This window comes from Spea bombifrons, chromosome 1 (assembly GCF_027358695.1).
Source record: "Spea bombifrons isolate aSpeBom1 chromosome 1, aSpeBom1.2.pri, whole genome shotgun sequence".
Taxonomy (NCBI): domain Eukaryota; kingdom Metazoa; phylum Chordata; class Amphibia; order Anura; family Pelobatidae; genus Spea; species Spea bombifrons.
In genome coordinates this window covers 9,234,870-9,258,558 of record NC_071087.1, presented here as the reverse complement: position 1 = coordinate 9,258,558, position 23,689 = coordinate 9,234,870, and the positions used below count along the sequence as shown (strand labels likewise).

The 23,689-nt window shown below is 39.3% G+C and overlaps 1 protein-coding gene across 1 annotated transcript; it reads left to right on the top strand.

Moving 5' to 3' along the window:
• Positions 1–4,301: 4,301 nt before the first annotated feature.
• RPIA (ribose 5-phosphate isomerase A) lies at positions 4,302–16,889 on the top strand. The gene is made up of 10 exons (XM_053458137.1): positions 4,302–4,386; positions 7,239–7,360; positions 7,701–7,761; positions 7,968–8,023; positions 8,937–8,996; positions 9,856–9,920; positions 10,852–10,920; positions 11,747–11,888; positions 12,153–12,252; positions 16,578–16,889. Exons 2-10 carry the CDS (start codon positions 7,268–7,270, stop codon positions 16,673–16,675), a joined length of 744 nt encoding a protein of 247 aa, XP_053314112.1. The 5' UTR covers positions 4,302–4,386; positions 7,239–7,267; the 3' UTR covers positions 16,676–16,889.
• Positions 16,890–23,689: the final 6,800 nt, after the last annotated feature.

The window sequence follows — 23,689 nt, the reverse complement described above, 5'->3', positions numbered from 1 at the left end:
GACCGGGCCAGTTTCTTCCATTGCTGGGAAGTTCTGCTCACGTGCCCATTGTAGGCGCTTTTGACAGGGGTCCGCATGGGCACCCTGACTGGTCTGTGGTTTTGCAGCAACAAACTGCAATGCACTGTGTATACTGACACCTTTCAGAACCAGCATTAACTTTTTCAGCAATTTGAGCTACAGAAGCTCATCTGTTCAATTTGACCACAGGGTCCAGCCTTTGCCCCCCACATGCATCAATGAGCCGGTTCACTGCTTTTCCTTCCTTGACCACTTTTAATAGGTACTGAACACCTCACAAGAGCTGCAGTTTTAGAGATGCTTTGAGACAGTTGTATCGCCTTCACAATTTGGCCCTTCCTCATCAAAGTCGCTGAGAGCCTTACGCTTGACCTTTAACATATCAACTTTGAGGACAAAATGTTCACTTGCTGCCTAATATATCCCCCACTGACAGGTGCCATGATACCAAGATTATCAGTGTTATTCATTTCATCTGTTAGCAGTCATGTTAGGCTGACCGGTGTATATCATACTTCTTAGTGTATGACTATTGCAGTTCATCACAAAGGTGTTGGATGGGGTTGAGGTCGGAGCTCTGTGCGGCCGGTCAAGTTTTTCCACATCAAGCTCATCCAACCATGTCTTTATGGGCCTTGGTTTGTGCCCTGGGGACACAGTCATGCTGGAATTTAAAAGAGTCTTCCCCAAACCGTTCCCACAAAGTTAGAAGCATAACATTGTCCAACATGTCTTGGTATGCCCCCTTCAGCACACCAAAATATTTTGGTTATTTATCTGGACCATATCGGTACTTGTTGCATTCGTTATTTCCAATGTGAGATGTGTTTATGAAATAGAATGGTTTCCCGATGCGGTAACCAGTTTATTGAGGAATTGTGTTCTTCTCTTGTCCTTGGTGTGTTCTGAGGACTGCAGCTGAGTAAACATGTTTCTTTAACCATAGATAGCACAGTTTACTTTACACTTGGTTAAATATTAAGACATTGTCAATAAATAGCTTTAAGATTTGCTAAGGTTTGTCCACGAAGTGATGATGTGTGCCAAAAACAGAATGTGAATTCTAGAAAATTGTGAAGAGGTATTTTAATAAATATATTTCTCTGTTATGTTTCTTGTATGTGTTATTGCCCAGCACTGTGTATTACAGCATTTCTCATACCTTCTAAAATAGTTGACCATGAGATACCTCCAAATATTATCTGTAATAGTCCATCGTAAACATGGTTTAAAGACTCACTAATGATGGCAACCATATGGTTCTAAAAACTGTCTGTATGAAAACCATGGCTCTCAGGAGGTAAAGATATTATTAGAAGTATACTATGATGTCACGGAATGAGAATAGAATATGAAGTCATCTCCAGATTGTGACCCTGAGATTGGTGTAAAAATCTAGACGTTCAGGGAAATCCTAACAGTTCATGTTATGGGTATTCTGTGTTTAAAAATGTTCTGCTGATCACTTTAAATAAAGTGATGTAAGTAATGGATAACTTAACCAAGTGCCAGATGATTATTGGTATCTGAATTAGATTAGCTATCTGGCACGCTAGGAAAATACCCGGTGGGCTGCTGGCCATTTACGACCCAGTGGCTGAATGAGCATAAAAATGTAGCATGCCCCCATGCAGCTGGCCTTAAACTTCCAGGGCCTTCTTGTGATCGCCAGTCTGGCTCTTTTGCTATTCTTTAATATCATGTAAGAAACATATTAAGCAAAGATAAGAATGATCTAAAGTATTCATAATGTATACAATAAGCTAGTGGGCTACAAATACACTATATGGACAAAAGTATTGGGACACCTGGCCATTACACCCACAGGGACTTTGATGACATCACATTCTAAATACATAGACATAATTATGTAGTTGCTCCCCCTTCGCAGCTATAACAGCTTCCACTCTTCTGGGAAGGCTTTCCACAAGATTTTGGAGAGTTTCTGCGGGAATTTTTGCCGACCAGTCAAGTTCTTCCACACCAAACTCCTCCAACCATGTCTTTATGGGCCTTGCTTTGTGCGCTGGGACACAATCATGCTGGAATAGAAAAGGGTCTTCCCCAAATTGTTCTCACAAAGTTGAAAGCATAGCATTGCCTAAAATATCTTGGTAAGTCCCCTTCAGCAGGCCAAGACATTCTAATACATGTGATTTATGTGGTCTAAAGCTGGGAGAATTTGCCTGCCACCTAGTGGTCAATTATTTTTCTGCAAGCCACAACACCAGATTCATGTCTCAGAGAATTTGCCTGCCATCTAGGGGTAAACTGAAAAATGATCATTATTACAATTATTAAAAATGTTCATTAAATATTAAAAAGTTAATTAACACAAATCAGATATAATCTGGAAGGGGCTATGTGGAAATGACAAGACATTTTAAGTCTAATTGTTTATTGTTATGTTATATACTACTTGTTATGTCCTGTTTACCCATTGTACAGCACTGCGGTATATGATGGTGTTATATATATATATAAAAGAAGAATAATAATAATTTCTGGCTCCACAAGAAATACCCACGCAGATTAAATAATATAACGTACATGATTTTTTGTATGTATCTAAACCCCACTGAATCCTCCTTACAAAAAAAACATCCTCGCTCGTTCTCCCTCAACCTTCTAATAGATTGTAAGCTCCCAAGGAGAGCGCCACCATCTCCTTTCATACCAGTATGTCTTAATGTGTGCCAATGCAGTTGCTAAGTTGTATACTGTCAGTGTTAATGTTAATTTGCACCGTGTGTTGTTGTGATAGCGCTACAGAATCTGCCAGCGCTGTTTAACCCCTTCAATCCCCTATAGACGTACCGGGACGTCCAAAAAACGCCCACTAAGAAACCCCTATGGACGTACCGATACGCCTAGCCCTTCGTGCAGCGTCAGGGACACATCCCTGCCGCTGCACAGGAGACCAGGCTGTCGTTTGACAGCCTGGACTCCCCACTGACAGCAGAAGCCAGCGTCGCCCCAAATGAAACATAGGTCTACTAAAGCAAAATGTGAAAATTTCACGTTTGGAATCTATAACACGCATGGTCCCGTTTGTGCCCTGTAATGTCCAGAAAACCACAAAAAAACTAGGCATGTGGGGTATTTCCGTAATCAGGAGAGACGGCTGAACACTTTAGGCTGGATTTCTCTGCCATAACATATACCATGTGCAAAATATCCTAAGCAACACTGATGTGTTGGCGAAAAAAGCGCATGAAATTATTGCTACGGCTGACTTTGGCAGTGATTGGCGGCCACATGGTTGCATGAAAATTGTCCAAATGCTCTTGATGAGATACTCTGGGTTGTCTGCTTTACGGAAATATATACTTTTATGGGGTATTTATAATTAGGGGGGTGCTAAGCAGCCCGAAATGAAACATAGGTCTACTAAAGCAAAATGTGAAAATTTCACGTTTGGAATCAATAACGCGCATGGTCCCGTTTGTGCCCTGTAATGTCCAGAAAACCACAAAAAAAACTAGGCATGTGGGGTATTTCCGTAATCAGGAGAGGCGGCTGAACAATTTAGGATAGATTTCTCTGCCGTAACACATACCCTGTACAAAAAATCCTAAGAATACTACAAAATACTAAGACGCGTTGGTGAAAAAAGTGCAGGAACTAATTTCTGTGGCCACCTTTGACAGTGATCGGTGGCCAAATACCGGCATGTAGAGTGCTTAAATACCACTGATAGGATAGCCTGGATTGTCTGCTTTACAGAAATATATACCTTTGTGGGTGTTTTTGTTTTATTTGTTTAAAATTAGAGTTGCAGTCCCATCATACCTAATGTAAAAATTTTACGGCTTTGTATAAAGTAATGTACACTTTATAGTATGTTATGTATAGTATAGTATGTTGCCTATATGTGCTTGGAAAATATGGAAAATCTGTATAAATTAGGTATTTCTGAAATCAGGACACCTGAATTGATAAATCTGGATGGAATTTTCTGTCTCTTTACCTAATTTTGTGAGGATTCAGAGGGAAAATGTAAAGAAACTTAGATGTTTTTTTCAAATTTTTGCTAGTTTTTACTAAATTTCTAATTCTAAATTTTCAGCTAATCATCCAACTATGGTATAAAAAGAAAGTTCTATCTCTCCTTGAAAAAACAATATATAGTTTACATGGGTACACTATTTACAGGAACAGAGAATCATCGCTGAACCGACAAAAATTGGGATTGAAGGGGTTAAATAAAGTGTAACATAAATCAGATCTGTCCCTTTAACACACACCCCTCCCACAGAAAACTCCACCTTCAAGGATGATGTCACCCTGCCCCAGTGCATTACTGGGAAGGGACCATGATGTTTGCAGCGTGATTGCACTGGGATACACACAGGATCTAGAACTGTGAGTGTGAATGGTTTTGTGTCATTCTTTTCACAGCTACAATGTTGTATATTGTATCAATCAATACTGATCTAATAACAACAACCCGCATGATTGCTTGTTCTGCTGTGTGGAATTTGTTAAGGCAAGCAAATCTGTCTCCTTACGTTAATTTATATAGCGCCAGCGGATTACGTAGCGCTGTTGCAGTAGGGGACGGTGGTAATGAGTACGGAAGGAGAAGAGACTCCTACTACTCCGAGCCTGCGTTCCCTCTATGGCTGCCGCTACGTTCACATTTAGTAGAATATTCTGAATTTCGCCGCCGCTTTACGTATTTTGGTTTTCTTATACCCATAGATCTAGTTAGAGCTGTACAAGGAGACGACAAACCCCAAGCCGTTCAATTTCAGGGTAAACGCTTTGCTCGCGGTTATCGCTTTTGAGTTCGTTTTGTAGCCCTAAGTTTCCTAATAACTCTTTCTAAGGGTTAATCAACTGACCTTATTGAGGAAGAACATTTATTTTGATTCCGTGGAAATGTATTCTTTGTTCCTCTTTTAATATGTGAAAATAATCGTGTCACTTCCTTTTTTTTTATTATTAATTGCTGCATTAAGTGTTACAGATTGGATCGGGTATAATATGCTTGAAGAAGAGTCCTAGGTAGTCTTGAAAGCTTGCAATCTATTCATCGTCAGTAATTAATGACATCGTATAGTTTTTACTCTTTTATGAGACAGGATGTTGTCAGAATCCATTTGAACCGCGCTCAAAGCCGTGACCTCACTTGTGCTTCTGAGATTTTTCATGCACCAAATTTAAATTTTAACCCTATGAGTTCTAGAAGAGTGTGTTGTGTTTCCTTTTTCTTACGTTAGAAAAGGATACAAACAGATATTTGTGGTGGATTCCCAGCTATTTTATATGAGGTCCTATAAAGCGTCAAAATAAGTAAAATAATAGACCCAGGAGGAGCTGTCGATATCGCCTCTCTAGGTTTCGGTAAGGCACTTGACACCGTCCCTCGCAGAAGACATAAATAAACTGCAGTCTTTGGGTTTGGATGCCAGAAGAGTTGAATGGATAAGCCAATGGTTGAGTGACAGGAGGCAGAAGGTGGTAGTCCATGGCGTGTATGCAGAGGGAGGACTTGTCACTGGTGGGGTACCTCGGGGATCAGTATTGGGGTCCGTACTTCTTAATATTTTTATTAATAATATTACGGAAGGTCTTAATAGCGAGGTATATCGTTTTGTGGATGATACAACAGTCTGTAACAGGGTAGACATTCAGGGTGGAACAACTCAAATGGGGAATGACTTCAGTAAAGTAAAAGAATGGTCAAGATTGTGGCAGCTGCAGTTTAATGTTGATAAATGTAAAGTAATGCACTTGGGACTTACAAAACCCAAGGCAGAATACAGCATTGGGGGCTTTACGGTCAGTGACAACGGAAGAGAGGGACTTTGGAGTAATTATTTCTGATGAGCAGACAATGCTCTCACCTGTCGTGTACGGTTCTGAAGACCCCATCTCCAGAAGGATATTGAGACATTGCAGAGGATTCAGAGGAGAGCTACGAAAATGTTAAGTGGTTTATAGGACAAAAATGATCAGGCAAGACTAAGGGATCTTAATATGTATAACTTGGGGGAGAGAGGAGACATAACAGACACATTTAAATACTTAAAGGGATTTTACAAAGTACAGAAGACACGCTTATTTAAAAGAAGGAGCAATGTTAGAACAAGAGGTCATGGTCTGAATCTAGAGGATCAGAGACTTGGATGTAACAAAAGGAAGTTCTACTTTACAGAGAGGGTAGTAGATAAATGGAACAGTCTCCCAGAAGAATTTGTGGAACCCAATACAGTGAATTGTTTAAACCTCTCCAAGTCGTGACTTGTCCCCTGATCCGCGCTCTCGGAGCTTAATAATCAGGGGAAGTTACTAAATCGATGAACTTGCTCTGCCAGGATGTGGTGTAAGTTTGTTCGTTGCTGTCCGAGTTACATCGTCTTATTCTTTATAGATGTTATTCTAGGTAGACGAGATATTTATTTAACGGGGTGCTCACTTTTCCGTTTAGAGGAACAGTCTTTGGAGTTTATTCACTAAGGGAGAGTTTGCAGGTGAGTTCCTCACTTCACTATTCATTATGAAGGGCTGACACTGGCCAGTTTCTCCTGCCCTCTGTAATGCATTATTCACCGTGTAAGCAGAACTGATTTACCTATACATTACGCAGGGCTATCCTGGCCTTCAACCTCAACTCTCCAGCACTCTCTTCTACCAACTATCCCTTTAGTGAATAAATCCTTTGGGTCTCTTTTTTTTTTTGTATTTGGCAAGACTGCTCCTTTATGTTCTGTCAGACACCCCACAGCCTCTATGCTAACACTGATTAAAAAAAGAAATAAAAAATGCCACTTTAACCCTTTGCGCACCAGGGGCCAGGACACATTTTCTCCCCTGGGATGCAAGTCTTTTTTTGCTATAGTTAGGAGATAAGTATATAAATAGTCAACATTTTAACTAGGACAAGTTAAATGATTCATGGATGCTTTATATATGGCACAAAAACACTGCCCCCCCCCAGGATCTCTTATTCCTCCCTAGGCAGGCAGCTGTACCTTGAATGGGGCATTATTTTATTTGCAAAGCCATCATAGGCCTGCAAAGTGTGGAAGGCTGTGAAATAGTTAAATCCCACGCTAATCCGTGTACAATATTTGGTATTTAACGAGCTGGGAACTGATTGTTGCTCGCGCCTCCCTTGGTAAACATGCCTGATACAGTAGCTGCGGGTCACGGCCGAGGACGATGAAGTACCAAACAACCAGAAACCGTTCTGTCTTTGTCTTTGGCAGCTCGGACCTCATCCCGTTGCGGACAGCGCATGATCCAGCGTCGGCTGCTCACTACTCTCTGCAGGATGACGGAAGAGGCGAAGAAGCTGGCGGGGTGCGCTGCGGTGGATAATCACGTGAAGGTACAGTATGGGGGGTTTGGTTTGTGTGCTGGGGAAGTGCCCAGAACTATACAGATCCTTACTGATTTCAGTCATTTTAGTAAATAGGATTTCTTATATATAATTTTTTATTATAATTATTATTATAATTACGTACCTCCTACTTCTACCCCAGAGGGGAGCCGGGGGGGAAGCGTTGCTGGCAAATACCTAAACAAATACCTTTTAATTAGTGTCTAGGTTAACATTACATTTGTATTTATTTATTTTACATAGGTCGGATGATATAACGATCAAAGTGGGACATAGTGAATGATTTAGAAATTCTAGGTTTAATAAAAAAAAAAAACATATTTTGCAGAATAACCAGGCGCTTGGAATTGGAAGCGGATCCACGATAGTTCATGCGGTGAATCGTCTCGGTATAGTAACATTCTATTCCATTATTAAATATTAATAACCTGGCAACTAATATCCTTGAGAAATGTGCACGTGTTACACCTGTATTGAGTGTATTTTGAGTAATCGGTGCATCCTGCAAAAAATGAGATCCTCTGAACAAGTCTCCATGTGACGGATGTAATGCAGGCGTGTATAATAATTTTTTATTTTCTTCCCCCCGATGAAGCTGAAAGGGTGAAACAGGAAAACATGAACGTTGTCTGTGTGCCGACATCTTTCCAGGTAAAACAGGTTTCCAAAAAATTTAATTAATAATAATAATAAAAAAATGTTCTCTATACAAAGCTGCTTAAAATTAGCGCATGAATGTTACATAAAATAACAGGCGATGAGATTCTGTCTCGTAAGAAGTTGCAGACTGATGGAGTTTAGGGTTCAGGTCAGACCTACGGTGTCAATCGAGTGTCCTTGGGGTTAACTGGCTGATGGCTGCGTTTGGTGGGTGAAGCTCGTATATTAAGTGCTTCCGATTCAACTGATTTAAGTTGTTAAAATTTGATAGTAACAGCGACCTTCATTCATTAACTTCCGAGTTGCCGTTTGTTAACTGGCTCAGCCCTTTTGCGGAAGTACTCGGAGAAGCCAGAATAATGAAGATGTGGAGAAAGAAGTGCGGAGATGCTTCTCTTTATTTAAATCCAACTTCGTTATTCTGGCTTCTTGGAGTAATTACGTGTCTTCTTTCTTCGCCCGCTTCTCTGTGAACCAGGAATACTTCCAGAGAGGCTGTCCCCGTGGCTCTGAGCTTCGGTGGAAGTACTCCTGGAGGCCTGGTTCGCAGAGAAGCGGGCGAAGAAAGAAGAGAAGCGGACGAAAACAGGCGCAACTCTGGTTGGAGGTGTGATTACTGCTTCAGATCTCATGTGGGCCACACTTTAATGTCTGGCGGGCTGCATCTGGCCACTGGCTGCATGTTGGAGACCCCTGACTTATACGCTATCACAAGCTGCATTTTGATGTTAATTTCATGGATTTCTGCTCCATCTCCAGAGAATTCTTCTTTCAAGTTCTAGTTGGGTTCACGTCCAGTTTCACCCCTAATTCATGTAATATGCAGACATTTCCATGCTATAGAGGACATTTTCTGTTTTCTACAAAAAAAAAAAAAAAAGATTTTTTTTGTGAATTTTTGCAGGCCCGGCAGCTGATCCTTCAGAATGGTCTAACGCTGAGTGATTTGGACCGGCACCCTGAGGTAGGCACCGTACCGAACCCTGCTGAATACAGCAATGTCTCTGTCAATCATTAGATCACTTTCACATCCAAATCTTTCAGAAAAATAGGTTTATGAATTTTGTGTTAATGCTGGAGGCTTAAATATTAACGTACCTGACGTGGCTGATATGAAGCCCTCCAGCTGTTTGCGGGAGAGTTGTCTTTTAGCTATTTATCATTAAGTATGAAAGTCCAACCCTCTTCTGCAAAAAGAGCTTGGCTGGCCCTGTATAATGGATAGTAAAATTAGTGAGATTTATTCAAAGTCTTCAGACACGTTGAATTATATCGGTCCAGCTCAGCTCTTCACCCTGGAGAAACTCGCTAGCATCGTCCATTCATAATGAACCCGGGAAGTAAGAGTTAAAACCGCAACTTTTCTGCCAACTCTCACTTTTGGTAAATAAATAAACTCCTTTTTGCATCTCTGGTGCATTTTAACGTTCTGAAACCATGCGGGTTCTGTGTTTTGTGGCGTAAGAGGAAAAGAAACGTTTTCACTGGCACCATATGAAAGTAAGTGTGTGTGCGTATACATGTGTGTATATAATATATATATATATATATATATATATATATATATATATATATATATATATATATACGTATTTAAAAAAAAATGTATATATATTTTTTTATGCGGAATTTATTCAGCTTTAGAGATTTAAGAGTCTGACGGCAAATTTAGAATTGTCTACCATAAAACATTCTCATTATTTTTTCCATTATTTCTTTAAATAGATATTTCCGCTGCAATTAATATGAATTGTGCAGAATCGTTTTTTGTTTTAATTCTTCTGCGCTCGGCTGGCTTTATTTTAATGTCTCTATTTATACAGCTCGACGTCGCTATCGATGGAGCAGACGAAGTGGATTCTAATCTCAACCTCATCAAAGGAGGAGGGTAAAGTATACGTCTCGTCCTTGGTTACATTTATCTGGAAAACCAACGAAAAGACCAAAACATGCTGTTGATTCGTCTAGAACTGTTCCTTACGTATCGGATTCTGGCTGCCGGTATCTGGGCCATAATATGTTTTTATAACCCCAGTCTTACTTTTTTCTACACATATTTTGAGAGTTTTTCTTGACATGATAATGGTGAAAACTAAACAGCTGATCAGTCCACTGAATTAATCTAAAATACAAATATTTTATTTTCAGTTCTCGTCTATAGGAACTACCATCAGTTATTTTTTAATATACTTTTCATTGGTGAACCACGGTTTTATCTTAAGATATCAGATTAAAAACGTAATGTAATTTATCATTTATGTGGCTTCTCCAGAATAAGCTTTGGATGTATTTTAACCCCTTGATGACGAGGGCATTCAGCGACACCGAAAACCCACCCCAGGATGCACTGTGACCGGAGAGAGTGGTCACCAGCGCCATAGCAAGACTTTGCCTCTCGCAAGATGGTCGGCGCTCATTAAAAAACAAACAAGTTCTCAAGAAGGGCTCTCCATGCCCGCCAGAGAACTCTGAGCTCCCCCTGCAGGTTGAGTACAGGTACTGCATTCAACCATGCAAGACAATGCAGCCCCGTTTACCAATCCCAATGTGATTAGTTATAATAATAATATAATAATAAATAAAAGTTTAAAATAAAAATGTGGTAAAATGTAAAAATACATCCCCACTGATGTCACCATCAGAACCATCCAGTTCCAGCAAAATGTAGAAGAAAAATGGATATTTGTCCTTCTATACAACAAAACAATCTTGTTAAATGACTTAATATGAATGTTTTTCTTCTTCTAGTGAATTATGTTAATATATAAATATCATCGGCCGGACTAACCGTTTCTTTTCTTTTTCTTTTCATGTTCCAGTGGCTGTTTGACACAGGAAAAAATCGTTGCCGGCTGTGCAAAATCTTTCATTGTCATTGCTGATTACAGGTAAGAGCAACGTCCGACTACACGTCATAGATAGAAAGCTTGCTTTTTTTTTATACAGTAAGTATGTGTTGTCTGAGTGAATATTTTTTGGAGGGGGGGTTATACATTTTTAACTAATGGTTCTGATTCGTCTTTACTGGACTTTCTAGTTCAGCTTCATTTAAGTAATTAAAGTTTTTATAATCCAAAATTCAAAGACTCCTAATCAATGCTTGTTCCCAGAAACTATATATCGGAACATGAAATTTATCTTCTGAAACTGCCTCTGCTTTTTTTCTCCCAAAACATGTCCCCCCCCCCAATGATATCAAAGCTGTTCATTCACCCTTAAAGTATTATTTTTACTTTTTTTTTCTGAAGCAGACCAGAATTACCAGAGAACAAGAGATTTGTAGTTAGCCTATAAAAAAGAGATGCAGTTATGTCTGTCATTAAACCAATTTATTTGGCATTATTATACACTGCTGTATTTGTTTATATATAATAAATATAATTTATACTGTAAATCCATGTTGGCTTTGGCTGGGCTGGACTGGCGACCAGAAGGCTGATGGCTGATCTGGTGACTATCATGCACCATTGGCCACCGTCCCACCAGCCATTTGCCGGATAGCCAGGCCTGGCCTTTGGTAACTTTTAACACAAAACTGTCTACTCCAAGGAAAATCTTGAAAAATATGTATTAATAATTGAGGATGGAGAAGTATTTACAAAAGGCAGTCCTTGTTTTACAGATGAGTAACACAATCTAATAGAAAGCAATAGTAATGACCATTATAGGCAAACGTGTATTGCTTTTTATTTACTCCATTACCTTTTTATATAGAAAAGATTCCAAGAATTTTGGTGAGCAGTGGAAGAAGGGCATTCCTATTGAAGTTATTCCAATGGCTTACGTGCCGGTCATCAAAGCAATACAAAGCCGCTTCGGTGGAGTCGCCGATCTGAGGATGGCCGTTAGCAAAGCTGTAAGTTTTTCATTACTTATCGTTTACATATCCAGCAAATTCTTTGCAATGATGACTTCGGTTTCTCACTCAGGATCTGTGTAGCTGATGGGAGAAATGCCTACCTTTTTAAATACGCAAGAGAGGGTGAGACGGAGTTACCCGATAACAGACAGTGCCCATTAACAAAGCTTATTCGTCCCATTAACAAAATTCTCCATCAGCGTATCAGGCTAGCGCTGCCCAATTGAAAATGTGAAACATTCTTTTACTTTTTCTCCCCAGGGCCCGGTGGTTACAGATAACGGGAATTTCCTTTTAGACTGGAAATTCGATAAGGTGTATGATTGGAATATTGTCAATACAGCAATCAAAATGATACCAGGTGATTTTTATTTTTCTATCTCTCTCCCTCTCCTCTCCTCTTCTCTCTCCTCTCCTCTTCTCTTCTCTCTCCTCTCCTTCCATTCTCCTATGAAATAGAAGGGTCCTGCACTATTTAGAAGGTGGGCACAAAAAAACACCATATGATAAGTATATCAATTGTGAAAGGTGAGGTATGTCATGGATTATATATATATATATATATATATGTATATATATATATGTATATATATAATATATATATGTATGTGTACAGAATAGGACATTAAAATATTTTGGAATCTTCTACAATGATTAAAATATTTTAATTTCAAATAGTTTTGGGGTTTTCTAAACTGCATGTAATATATATGTCCACTAGATGGCGACACATTTCTGTGTATGAGCTGATATTCTTTTCAGGAGCCCTTCACTTCAGTGACTTGTGTTAGACCGTTACCAAGTAATGCTATATTATTTATTATTATTATTGTGTTATACAGCTATAACACAGTAAACCAGGCATGTCTGACCAACTGGAGTGGATTTATGTAAATGCTAAAAGGAGGTGATGTGTTTTTCTATTTTATATAAATCAATAATTATATATATTGTTTTAATAATAATGTGTGTGTGTGTTTGTGTATGTGTGTATATATATGTATGTTTGTGTGTGTGTGTGTGTGTGTGTGTGTGTGTTTGCTTGATTATAAGACAAGATTTTTTTCAGAGCAGATGCTCTGACAAATACCCGTCGTCTTATTTTCGAGGTCGTCTTCTAATCAGACCTCGAATAGAGGTCTGACTACAAGACTAAGATCCAGAATCCCGCAGCGCTGCAGGGGACCTGGGTCCTATTCTCTGCTCTCTGGTAACCTCCGCTGCTGCTGGCACTTCCGCCGAGGCTTCTATGACGGATCACCGGGGTAACATGACGTTTACATGAAGTTTACGTATGAATTAATATTTACTAGTAAAACTTTTTTCTTATAGGGTAGTCTTGTATTCAGGCTTTTTCTTTTGCACAAATACAATGTGTGTGTGTGTGTGTGTGTGTGTATATATATATATAACAAAAGATATAGTATGTAACGCACTCTCTTAACTAGAAACATTTGTAATATGCCCGGGTGCTAGCAATCCAAAAAGTGTATACAGAATGCAAATAAAGTTGATGCACTCAGTGGGTCTTCTTTTTATAAAGTTTATCGGCTTAGTGAAGGTCCAACGTTTCAGCTCTCAATGAGCCTTTCTCAAGAAAGCCGATAAACTTTATAAAAAGAAGACTCACTGAGTGCATTAACTTTATTTGCTATATATATATATAATTATATACCGTATTTGCCTGAATATAGGCCGCACTTTTCCCCCTACTTTAAGTCTTTAAAGTGAGGGTGCGGCCTATATTCGGAGTCTAGCGCAGGAATGCGCAATTCGTATCACCCGACGCCCGGGACATGCAGTTCCGGGCACCGGGCAGGCAGCAGGGTTAGGATACAGATCCCCCGCAGCGCTGCAGGGGACCTGCTTCCTACTCTCCGATACGCTGAGACAGCCTCCCCTGCCAGCACTTCCCACGGGGTTGTTATTGTCTAAGCGCATCGTGCAGACGTTCACCGGCTGCGGCGATGTGAGCGTAAGCGACCTCCGCTGCCAGCACGTCTGCACGATGTGCTTTAACAATATGGGAAGTCCCGGCAAGGGAGATTGTTAAAGCACATCGTGCAGATGCGCCGGCAGCCGAGGTCGTTTACGCTCACATCGCCGCAGCCGGTGAACGTCTGCGTGATGTGCTTTAACAATCTCCGGAAGTTGTTTACGCGTATTGCGTAGGTGTCCCCCGCAAGACACCGGGAGTCTGCTTTGGTAAGTCTACGGGTGCATATCTCGGGGAGGGCAGGGTGGCAGGATATCTGGGGTGGGCAGAGTGGCAGCATATCTATTCTATCTATTCTGTGTGGTTTTTTTTTGTTTTTTTCTTTACTAAGAAAATTTCTTTAGGAAAGCACCTAACTTTTAGTGTGCGGCCTATATTCGGTTCGGGTGCGGCCTATAATCGAGCCAATATGATCGAAGGGCTGAGCTGGAATAATGCATAACTCAATGTTTATGGAGACTTTGAAGTCTTGTTAATTTAACCATATATTATACAAGGTCACTTATTATACATTATCACAGTTTCTTGTTCTTTCTCCAACATGTTTTTTTATTTTTATTTTTTAAGATTTATTTAATATATGGAAGTCCCTAACAAAACCGGGGCCATGATTGTTTAAGATGGTGTGCTCTGAATCCCCCTCCTATCTTAGACGTTCCATGCGTTCCCTGAAAAAAATTAACAAAATAATTCACTCAAGCCCATGCAGTATACAATTGTGCATATATATAATATATTGTTGCAGGATAGCCACGAAAATAGCCATCTGGATACACTTTTCTGGTGATTTATTCAGGTTCAACAGTACTTTGTTTTAAAAGTGTAAAAAACAACAAAAATCCCACTCTGGGCACAGTTATTGGACAGTAATTCTGTCTATCAAACGGCCATCTCCAATTTAATCTATTAACCCTATTATACGGGGGAGAAAAATAAGAAGCTTAACTCTGCCGTCTACAGTATATACATATAATTACACACACTAAATGGACAAAAGTTTTTGGACCCCTGACCATAATGCCAAGAGGGACTTTTGATGACCTTGCATTCTAAATACACAGACGTTAATATGAAATTAGTCCTCCCTTTCCACTCTTCTGGGAGGGCTTTCCACAAGGTTTTGGGGAGTTTCCGTGGTAATTTTCGCCCATTCATCCAGTAGAGCGTTTGTGAGGAGAGACAATAATGTCGGACGAGACGCCCGGCTCGCAGTTATAATATAGTTTTGATATATGCATTGGACACTTGGCGTGCCCTAAGGGGTAGACAATTTGCTGAGAAATGCTGCGTTAATGTGGTCTTTGTTACACTGGATGGCTCACTGGGGTTTAATTTGGGGATTCAATTTGGCTCCATGGGGATTAAAATTCAAAGTAATAAAAAAAAAAAAAAAAATCAGAAGATGCAATTATGTAGCAATACAGAAAATAACGCAAATATACTGTATATATCATCGCAAAACTATTTGGTAGATGCTACCGCTATAGGGTACGGGTACGTGTGGGTTAACGTGGCCTTGTAATGACCAATCCGCATGTTACAGCAGTCGTTGTGAGTAGTTGTAATATGTGTCACCAGTCCAGGTGCGTCTCCGGAGAGGGCATTTCTCAGCCTCTGCGTGATTCGATTTCATGTTCTTCTCGCCACCAGAGATGAAACCGATTCTAGTCTAATAACCCACACTTTGCTTCTTTCATGGAAATTATTGTAATGCTTTAATGGAAATTTTGAAGCTCTGCGTGTGTGTGTGTGTGTGTGTGTGTATGTGTATATATATATATATATATATATATACCTACCTACCTATTAGGTGTAACTATCATTTTAATATTTCCGTGCTTCCTCTTAGTATATGACTGATTTTTGAAGTACATTACTGTTCAAAAGTTTGGGTCGCTTTCCTTATTTATAAAAGTAAAGCCATTTTTTTTTTCATCCGTTAAAATAACAGGAAATGAATCAGAAATCCAGCGCAGAGAGGGTTATTAATGGAATATCTTCATAGGCGTACAGAGGCTCTTTATCACTCCCATCACTCCTGTGTTCCAATGGCCCTTTATCACTCCCATCACTCCTGTGTTCCAATGGCCCTTTATCACTCCCATCACTCCTGGGTTCCAATGGCCCTTTATCACTCCCATCACTCCTGTGTTCCAATGGCCCTTTATCACTCCCATCACTCCTGGGTTCCAATGGCCCTTTATCACTCCCATCACTCCTGTGTTCCAATGGCCCTTTATCACTCCCATCACTCCTGGGTTCCAATGGCCCTTTATCACTCCCATCACTCCTGTGTGCCAATGGTCCGTTGTATTCACTGATCCAAGTTTAAGTTCAAATAAAATTGATTTCATAATTGATTTTTAATCAATAAAAATTTGATGATAAATAATTGAAAAATATAACTTCTAGGTGTATTGTTTTTATTTATTTTTTTTATTGATCCTGAATTTTAGGATTATAAACTAATTAATTGACGCTTCTGTTACAGTCAAGGCTTTTCTATATGGAGTTTTGTTATATGGCGGGGGTTCTTTGTCATTGACGTTCCTCCGGTATGCCACATTCTATGTCGGATATCTGGAGAATGAGTTCATTTTATGGAGTTCTTCCTAAAGATTTACTTCTCAGTGTGTTCTGTCCTCTTCAGTAAATGTTTCCTGATCGATGGCTTTTGCTCTTTCTCCCAGGGGTGGTGGACACCGGACTCTTCATTAACATGGCAGAGAGAGTCTATTTTGGAATGGCAGACGGCACCGTCACTGTCCGCGATAAACCTGCGAGCTAAATGAACCGGCCGTTCATCGATGAAGTCCAACCTCCATGCCAAGCAGATAGACATGTTTACTGTGTTCTTCAACTATAAGGTTGATGTTGTTGTTGCCTTTTTTTTTTTTTTTTTTATAAACTTGGTACATTTCTACATTTGTCTAGATGCATTTCAGAATACAGATGTAGTCTATGCCAGATTAAACCAAGATTATTAAATGACTTCATCCTTTTGCCCTGGTTTGGTTATATGGATCCCACCAACCATCCCAGTGGATAACGTCCTATTTTTAGGTCACCTTTTCCCAGGGCAGTTTGAAGGTTTTTGGGTTTTTTTTTTTTTCATTTGTGGCCAAAGACTTGTATGTGTCTTATACATCATAGCCTATATCGTTGTTTTTTGTTTATGTAATTTCTATGCAATGATCAAGATTTTTGCTGAACAGTCAACACCGTCCAGATAAAAGAAAACCCCGATGGTTATAATCCGACCTGGTGATTCTGCCCCGATCACCCAAACATTTGTGCCAATTTTCACTGATAAATGAATCTGTAAAGCACCATCGTTCCTGCTGCTTTTGTCTCAATGCGTTGTAAAATACAGTTATATTTTCTGCAATAAAGGCCGATTATGAAATCTGTTCCTAAACCCGAGTGAGTTTTTGTTATTTTGTTTCTAAGGCATAAAATGTTATGCAGGCTTAAAACTCTTTTATTTTAAAATGTCTGCTTCCGGAATCCTTCTGTGGTTTTCTTCTTATGTATAACTCCTAAAATATGAAAGTGGAGCAGCCACCTGAACCGTTCTGTAGGTTGCTATGGTGACTGCACCAGTTTTGTATGAAGAGCACTTGTGGTGCAATAAACAAAGCCACATTGGACTCTTCGGCTGTCCCCCCCCCCCCAGACCCTCGTGAAGAGTCTAGGGCAGGGGCGTCCAACCTGCGGCCCTCCAGCTGCTGCCGGACTAAATCTCCCATCCTCCTCCGCCAGACCCTTAGCTGAAAGGTCATTATGGGAGATGTAGTCCTGCAGCAGCTGGAGGGCCGCAGGTTGGACGCCCCTGTTCTAGGGCATAATACGGATCGGCAAAGCTCTTTCTGCATCAGAAGCTCAGCGGTGTTGGTCCTTTATAATGAATAGTGGAGTCAAGGAGCTACAACAATTCCCCCTTTAGTAACTAGACCCCTTATCTCTCATCTCTCTCCATATGTTATATATATATATATATATATATATATATATTACATGCACATATCTGTGTATGTCTGCCTATGTCATAAGTATAAATGTCTTTACGATACTCATATTTTTGTTTTATTTGGGTACACATTCTTTTTATTTATTTTTTTAATACTCTGTAGATGAGCTGGTTCTCTACAGTTAACTCCAGCTCAATCTTAAAAACATCTGCTTGTTTCAGTTCATTCATGCAAATAAAAGTACCAGGGTGTGCGTCTCTAAATACCTTACAGCTGGATTGTTTGCAATAACTCATCGCTGAAAGAAAGAAAGAAAGAAAGAGAAAATAAAAAAAAGATGGATAATTTGGGGTCTAGAATTGATAGAAAACCATTTGGCCTTTTAGATACTCATGGCGCTCTATTCACAAAGCCACGAGTTGTGATAATCTGTCCAGACCCTTTGGACCTTTTCTCTGAAGTTGCCCAAGGCAGAGTATAAATTAACAACATCCCTCAAAGTAATTCAGCTCCGGAGGAACTCGGCCTTTGTCCGTATTGTCCTTCAGAACGTTGTCCTGTTAACATCAATAGTCTGTAGTGAATTTGCCAAGTGGTTTTATCCAAGTAGGAATCAAGAATACCTGAAATTCTATGGCAACAACCTATCAGAGCCTGCTTTTGTGTCACATGGCAATTTAGTGTTCCCAGCAAAAATTCTGAATTGGGCAAAGTTTTACTTGATTAGGGATTTATTTCCAGGGTTGGTTTGGGCGTTTAGTGTTATCGTTGTGATGTTTCTAATACTTTATTTGGTTACAAATCTCCCAAATAAGTACACTAGTCGCCAAATAAAAAGCAGAAACTATGGTTTTGTGTCGGGGACAGTTACCCTTAATGTAGATATGATTGGGGAGCTTATTCAGCTTCTCTCGCGTTCCTGTATGGATGAACTCAATGTCTCTAATCTACGTAGAGGTTGGTTTCCTAAAACAAAAGGTTACCCTACTTCAAAGGTTAACCTTGCTTGCCCATGCCCTATGTACCATCATCATGAGCATATCTCAATCTCTAACTGTGTTAGTACAGGGGATGCTGCTGATGTCCTTTAACTGCTACCCAAGCCACTAAAACAAAATGGCTTCCTAACATTGTATGATCTATCATGAGAGTACACACGTTAATTTGTATAACAAAGTTCTCCCCAGAATCATCTTGAGTTAAGCTATGATCTTCCCTTTGTATATCACGAAAGAGTCTAAATATTAAATGATCTCTAAAGATAGAGTTGCATGGAAATCTTCTATTGGGTTCTTAAAGAACCTGATCGCTCCAGTATCCTTTTTAGAGAGAAAGGTGAAGGGAAGCGACCCCAGTCGGGACGGAGAAGCAGGGAAATATATAAAGCGTGTGTGTTTACAGAAGTCCTGGAAAAAATGTTGGCCGACATATTTAACCTGGAACTACTCCTGCCATTAGTAACTGAAGATAGCAGGGGGAAGACTAACTACAGACCAGGAAGTCTTAGCATCGGTAGTTGGAAAATGAATGGAAAACATTGCTAAATATTTGGGTGTGAATGGTTTGCAAGATCAGAAGGAGCGCAGGGTTACCGCAGGGAGATCTCGTGAAACTAATTTAATTGACTGAGTGACTAAAATAATAGACCAGGGAGGAGAACCAAGCAACATGTCCCGGATCAGATGATCTCTACACACTTTGCGCCACTAGCTGCCGCTATTACCCCCACCTGGGGGCTTTAAAGGAACGGAGTGCTCGTGAGGGTCACCAGGACCCCCTAGATTGGCTAGCCCGGTCGCCCTCAACCTTGATTGTTACACCCACTTACCCCAGGGCATTTATACTGAATTGATAAGACCTTGGATAGGTTCTCTTCCAAAAACATACTATAAGGAGTTTAATAGTCTGACCTGACGGACAGAGCCTTAGCCCAAAGGAAAACAGAGTCTGTTGCATTTAACGAAAAGACTTCCGAGGTCCAGAAGGTTTATTTGCTTTACATACTTTACATCTTTTTCTCTGATGGCCAAATAAAACATATGTTCTCATACTATATGTTATATAGTATATATACATATGCTATTATACTAATACATTACACGTTACCTGTTCAACTTAAAATGGTAAGAAAACTGCTCTCAAGAGGCATAAGGCAAAATTAAATGTGACCGTTTCAGTAGAGGAGACCACGTTTTATAATGTATATTTTTATATCAATTTTGTACATTAATGATTAAATAAAGTATTAAAATAACTACCTATTTATATAACTCATTTTAATGTAATGTGGCATATGGAGTTCAACAAAATCACATGAATCTCTTTAATGTGAATTAAAATTGGTGCACAGTTAGCTAAATACACAAATGTACAAACATAACAAAAAATATTGATTTTATCTTTACAAATCTTGCAACATTAATGGGAAAGCCAGAACAATTAATTGAATAATTTCACAACCCGTTAACTTTCTGCCACGTGTGGCCGTAACAGGAACTAAAGTCTAAAAATAAAGCAAGATATCCAAAGCACTTTTGACAATCTGCTAGAAATGTATTAGATTGAAAATCATTTATTGTGGCACAAAAAAAAAAAACTAGCGTACTGTTACCTATGTAAGATTACTTATTTAACTAAAGTTATTTACCGATGGATATGTGATGTAACACTGGATGAATTATACTCAACCCAACCATGCTTTCCTATCTTAAGTATCTTTTGCTGCATGAATGCTTAAAACATTCTATATGTCCCATGTGCACATTTGATTCTGATTCTTCTAGTGCATTGAAGCCGTATTCCATTCTAGTCCACATGGATTACTGTATTATCCTTTTGTTTAGTAGTATATTAAATGTCCTACTTCATTAAAGAGTTATGAAACAAAATAAGATACATACGACATACAAACTTCTCAAAAATCAAACAGTAGGATGACATGACCTCAAGGTGCACTGTAGCTGGCCAAGCTGGCCGAAATGCCTTGTCTGATTTGGTATCTTGGACGTCTTGTATCCAAGAGTTGGGTCTGGCTTTTGGGTTCTTGCTTGGCATGTGCTTGCCAACAATTGCTCTTCTAACTCTAATGCCCACTATATACATCTCTGGCTAAACCATCTTTAACAAGAGGAACTTCACAGATAGTCCCGACATGGAGCACAGAAATGGTCAATCATGGCGGAATACCCTTTTTGGTCTCTATTATTGGAGACCATGTCAATGATAAGTTGTTATTATTTTTGCTAAGAAACAATTTACTTTCAGAAATACGACATTTCCACAGACGGCAATTAGCACCAATAGATAAAACTTAACCAATAGTTTCAATGGAAAATGTGAAGCCTCTGTCTTTTTGAGGTCACGTCCAACACGAAGCAAAGCTATGTCTAGCTCACCTTGGCTTTCACAGGTCTCCCAGCTTGGTTGCTAACTCCAGAGACTTTGATGACTAAAGCAAATACATATTATTACATGAACATACTGGCGTTCTGAAAGATATCACACATTTCATAATTTCTTTATTTGTATAATTTTTAACCATAAAGACAATAACAGCACGGCTTTTCTGCTAATTCCTGCACAAATATTTAGCGGATATTGAACACTATTTGGTGAGATAGGAACATGATGGAACTTGATGGCGGGTTAAAAGCCTTTTAGCCAATTAAGTCTACCCCTTTTTATCTTCTTGGTCTATGACCATAGGCCTTGGGCTGGTCATAGGATAGCCGTATGCCTGTTTAGATTATAAATCTGTTGCAGTCTACCAGGTGTCAGCCTCTATGGGAAAACTGTTAAGACTCGTGGTCATTTTATCGTCATGGGTGATGTTATTTATTTAACTCAACTAAAGCGGTCTCGGTTTAGCAGAAGACCAAGGAGCTGGGCAGAAGTGAAGGAGTCAAGTGTATGTATTTGTAAATACTTATTATTAAAAAATATCTAAATTTGTTAATTCTGTTCGTCTTTGCAGTATCCCACAACTTTGGATTTCTTTAATGTCCCGCGTTTTATCGTTAGGATTGAATCATAAGGCTGATAGTTAGTAGACGGGTGCCATTTTTTCAGCTATAAGTTGTGATGTGTCAGATCTAGGCAGATTCAAGCTTCACTGATTCCACCTGCCGGGTGTCTTACTTTCGGTTCCTCTTAAATATATCTATATCTGACCAAAACCTGTACCTACTTTGTATACATTTTTTTTTATATCCGAAACTGTGAATATCAGAAGGTTAAAGATGTTCAGTTTAAACATTTTAATTTCCTGAATGTTACTGATTAGGTTTAAAGAAGAACATTTTTAATGTGAAGAAACTGGGTTACTCTAATAGGGTTGAATAGAATTGTTTTCACTTTATGACATTCATTGGCTTTTAATATGTAGGGTGTGATATTAAGATGTAACGTTGGTGACACCGACGACAGCCTTGCCTCTACAGAATGTAGAATTATTAAAGAAGAGAAAGAGGAGATGTGATAGAATCATTTCGGTACATATTTATTTAAAAAAGAACAGGATTTCCAAGAAATCTTGGAACAAGAAGTCATAATCTAAAACTAGAGTCAGAGGATTAGCTGTAATGTAAGGAAGTTTTTCCTTACTGGTGGTAGATAAATGGAGTCGCTACATCAGAAGAAATGGACAGATTAGATCGGCCAAACGGGTCTAATCTTTTTATCTATAAAGTAAACTTAAATGAATATATAAATGTGTTTTAGCTTATCTGGTCTGCCCAATATTTTTGGTACAATATGCCTGAAGAAGAGATGTAGATAGTATTGAAAGCAATCTTTTGTATTAAGTTAACCAATAGAGGTATCATCTTTATGGAATTTGGTCTTTTTTCTTCCAATGGCTAATATTGCGCAATTCTATACCAATATTTCCCCCCAGGTCATAGGATCTCACACCTTACTAGGTCCTTGGGTTTGTATCATGTTCACAATATATTCTGTCACATTCACAGTTCTTAGCATAACTACATTAAATGATCATTTATACATCATGTGTATGTTTGGTTTTTCAATCGTTTTGGAATTGAAATTGTTTTGGAGAAAGGGACTAGGGAAACCTAAGCTCTGTATAGTACCCCCTCCTGAAGTTTTCTCCTATCTCCTCTTCCACAATCTTAAATAAATATCCCCAAAACATTCTAATTACTGACTTTAGCTATGCCAACATCTGTGATGGCGACAGGTCCCATTAAGTCCTGTTCAGAACCCTTTTGTCTCCACCACAAATCCTTGATCCAGTTTATTTTTTCCTCTCACCTTGATGTTTTTAGGTGAAATTACTCATAAAATATTTGAAAATGCTTCTACCCTTTTTGTAAATCCAGCGTTGTCCATTTCCTTACCCCACTTCTATACCCTGTCGTCTCAGTTCAATTAGTTATGTTCCTGAGGTGGATACTTGGTACCCTCATTCCATCGCCTGCAACTCAGTACCCCTTATCTCCAAAACTATCATCCCCAGGTTCATTTCATACTCCATACTCCATGCAAGTTCTGTTTAGACGGGTAGGTTCTCTTCACTTGTCCACAGTAGTGGTCTACAACCCAGTCCTCAAGGCACATTAAATGGTCAAGATTTAATAATTTCCACATTCTATTTCAATAGGGAGATTGAAAAACCTAAGCCACCCATGTGTCATAAGGACAGGATTGGGAAGCACCAGTCTGCGATGTCTTTGATGTTCTCCTCTGTTGGCTGAAGAAACAATGCTAAGGTGCCATAGGTCCTGGCTAGGACCTATCTCTGGTATCTCATGCAGTAAGTGCTTTAGTTCATATCAAGTAGTGGTGATTGTAGCCATGGAGGTTGGCACATA

Bases quoted from the DNA above. Each gene is read 5' to 3' on its own strand.
- RPIA (XM_053458137.1), top strand. From the start codon at position 7,268: ATGATCCAGCGTCGGCTGCTCACTACTCTCTGCAGGATGACGGAAGAG. The intron at 7,762-7,967 runs GTATAGTAACAT...CCCCCGATGAAG, and splicing joins TCATGCGGTGAATCGTCTCG to CTGAAAGGGTGAAACAGGAA. The intron at 12,253-16,577 runs GTGATTTTTATT...TCTTTCTCCCAG, and splicing joins AGCAATCAAAATGATACCAG to GGGTGGTGGACACCGGACTC.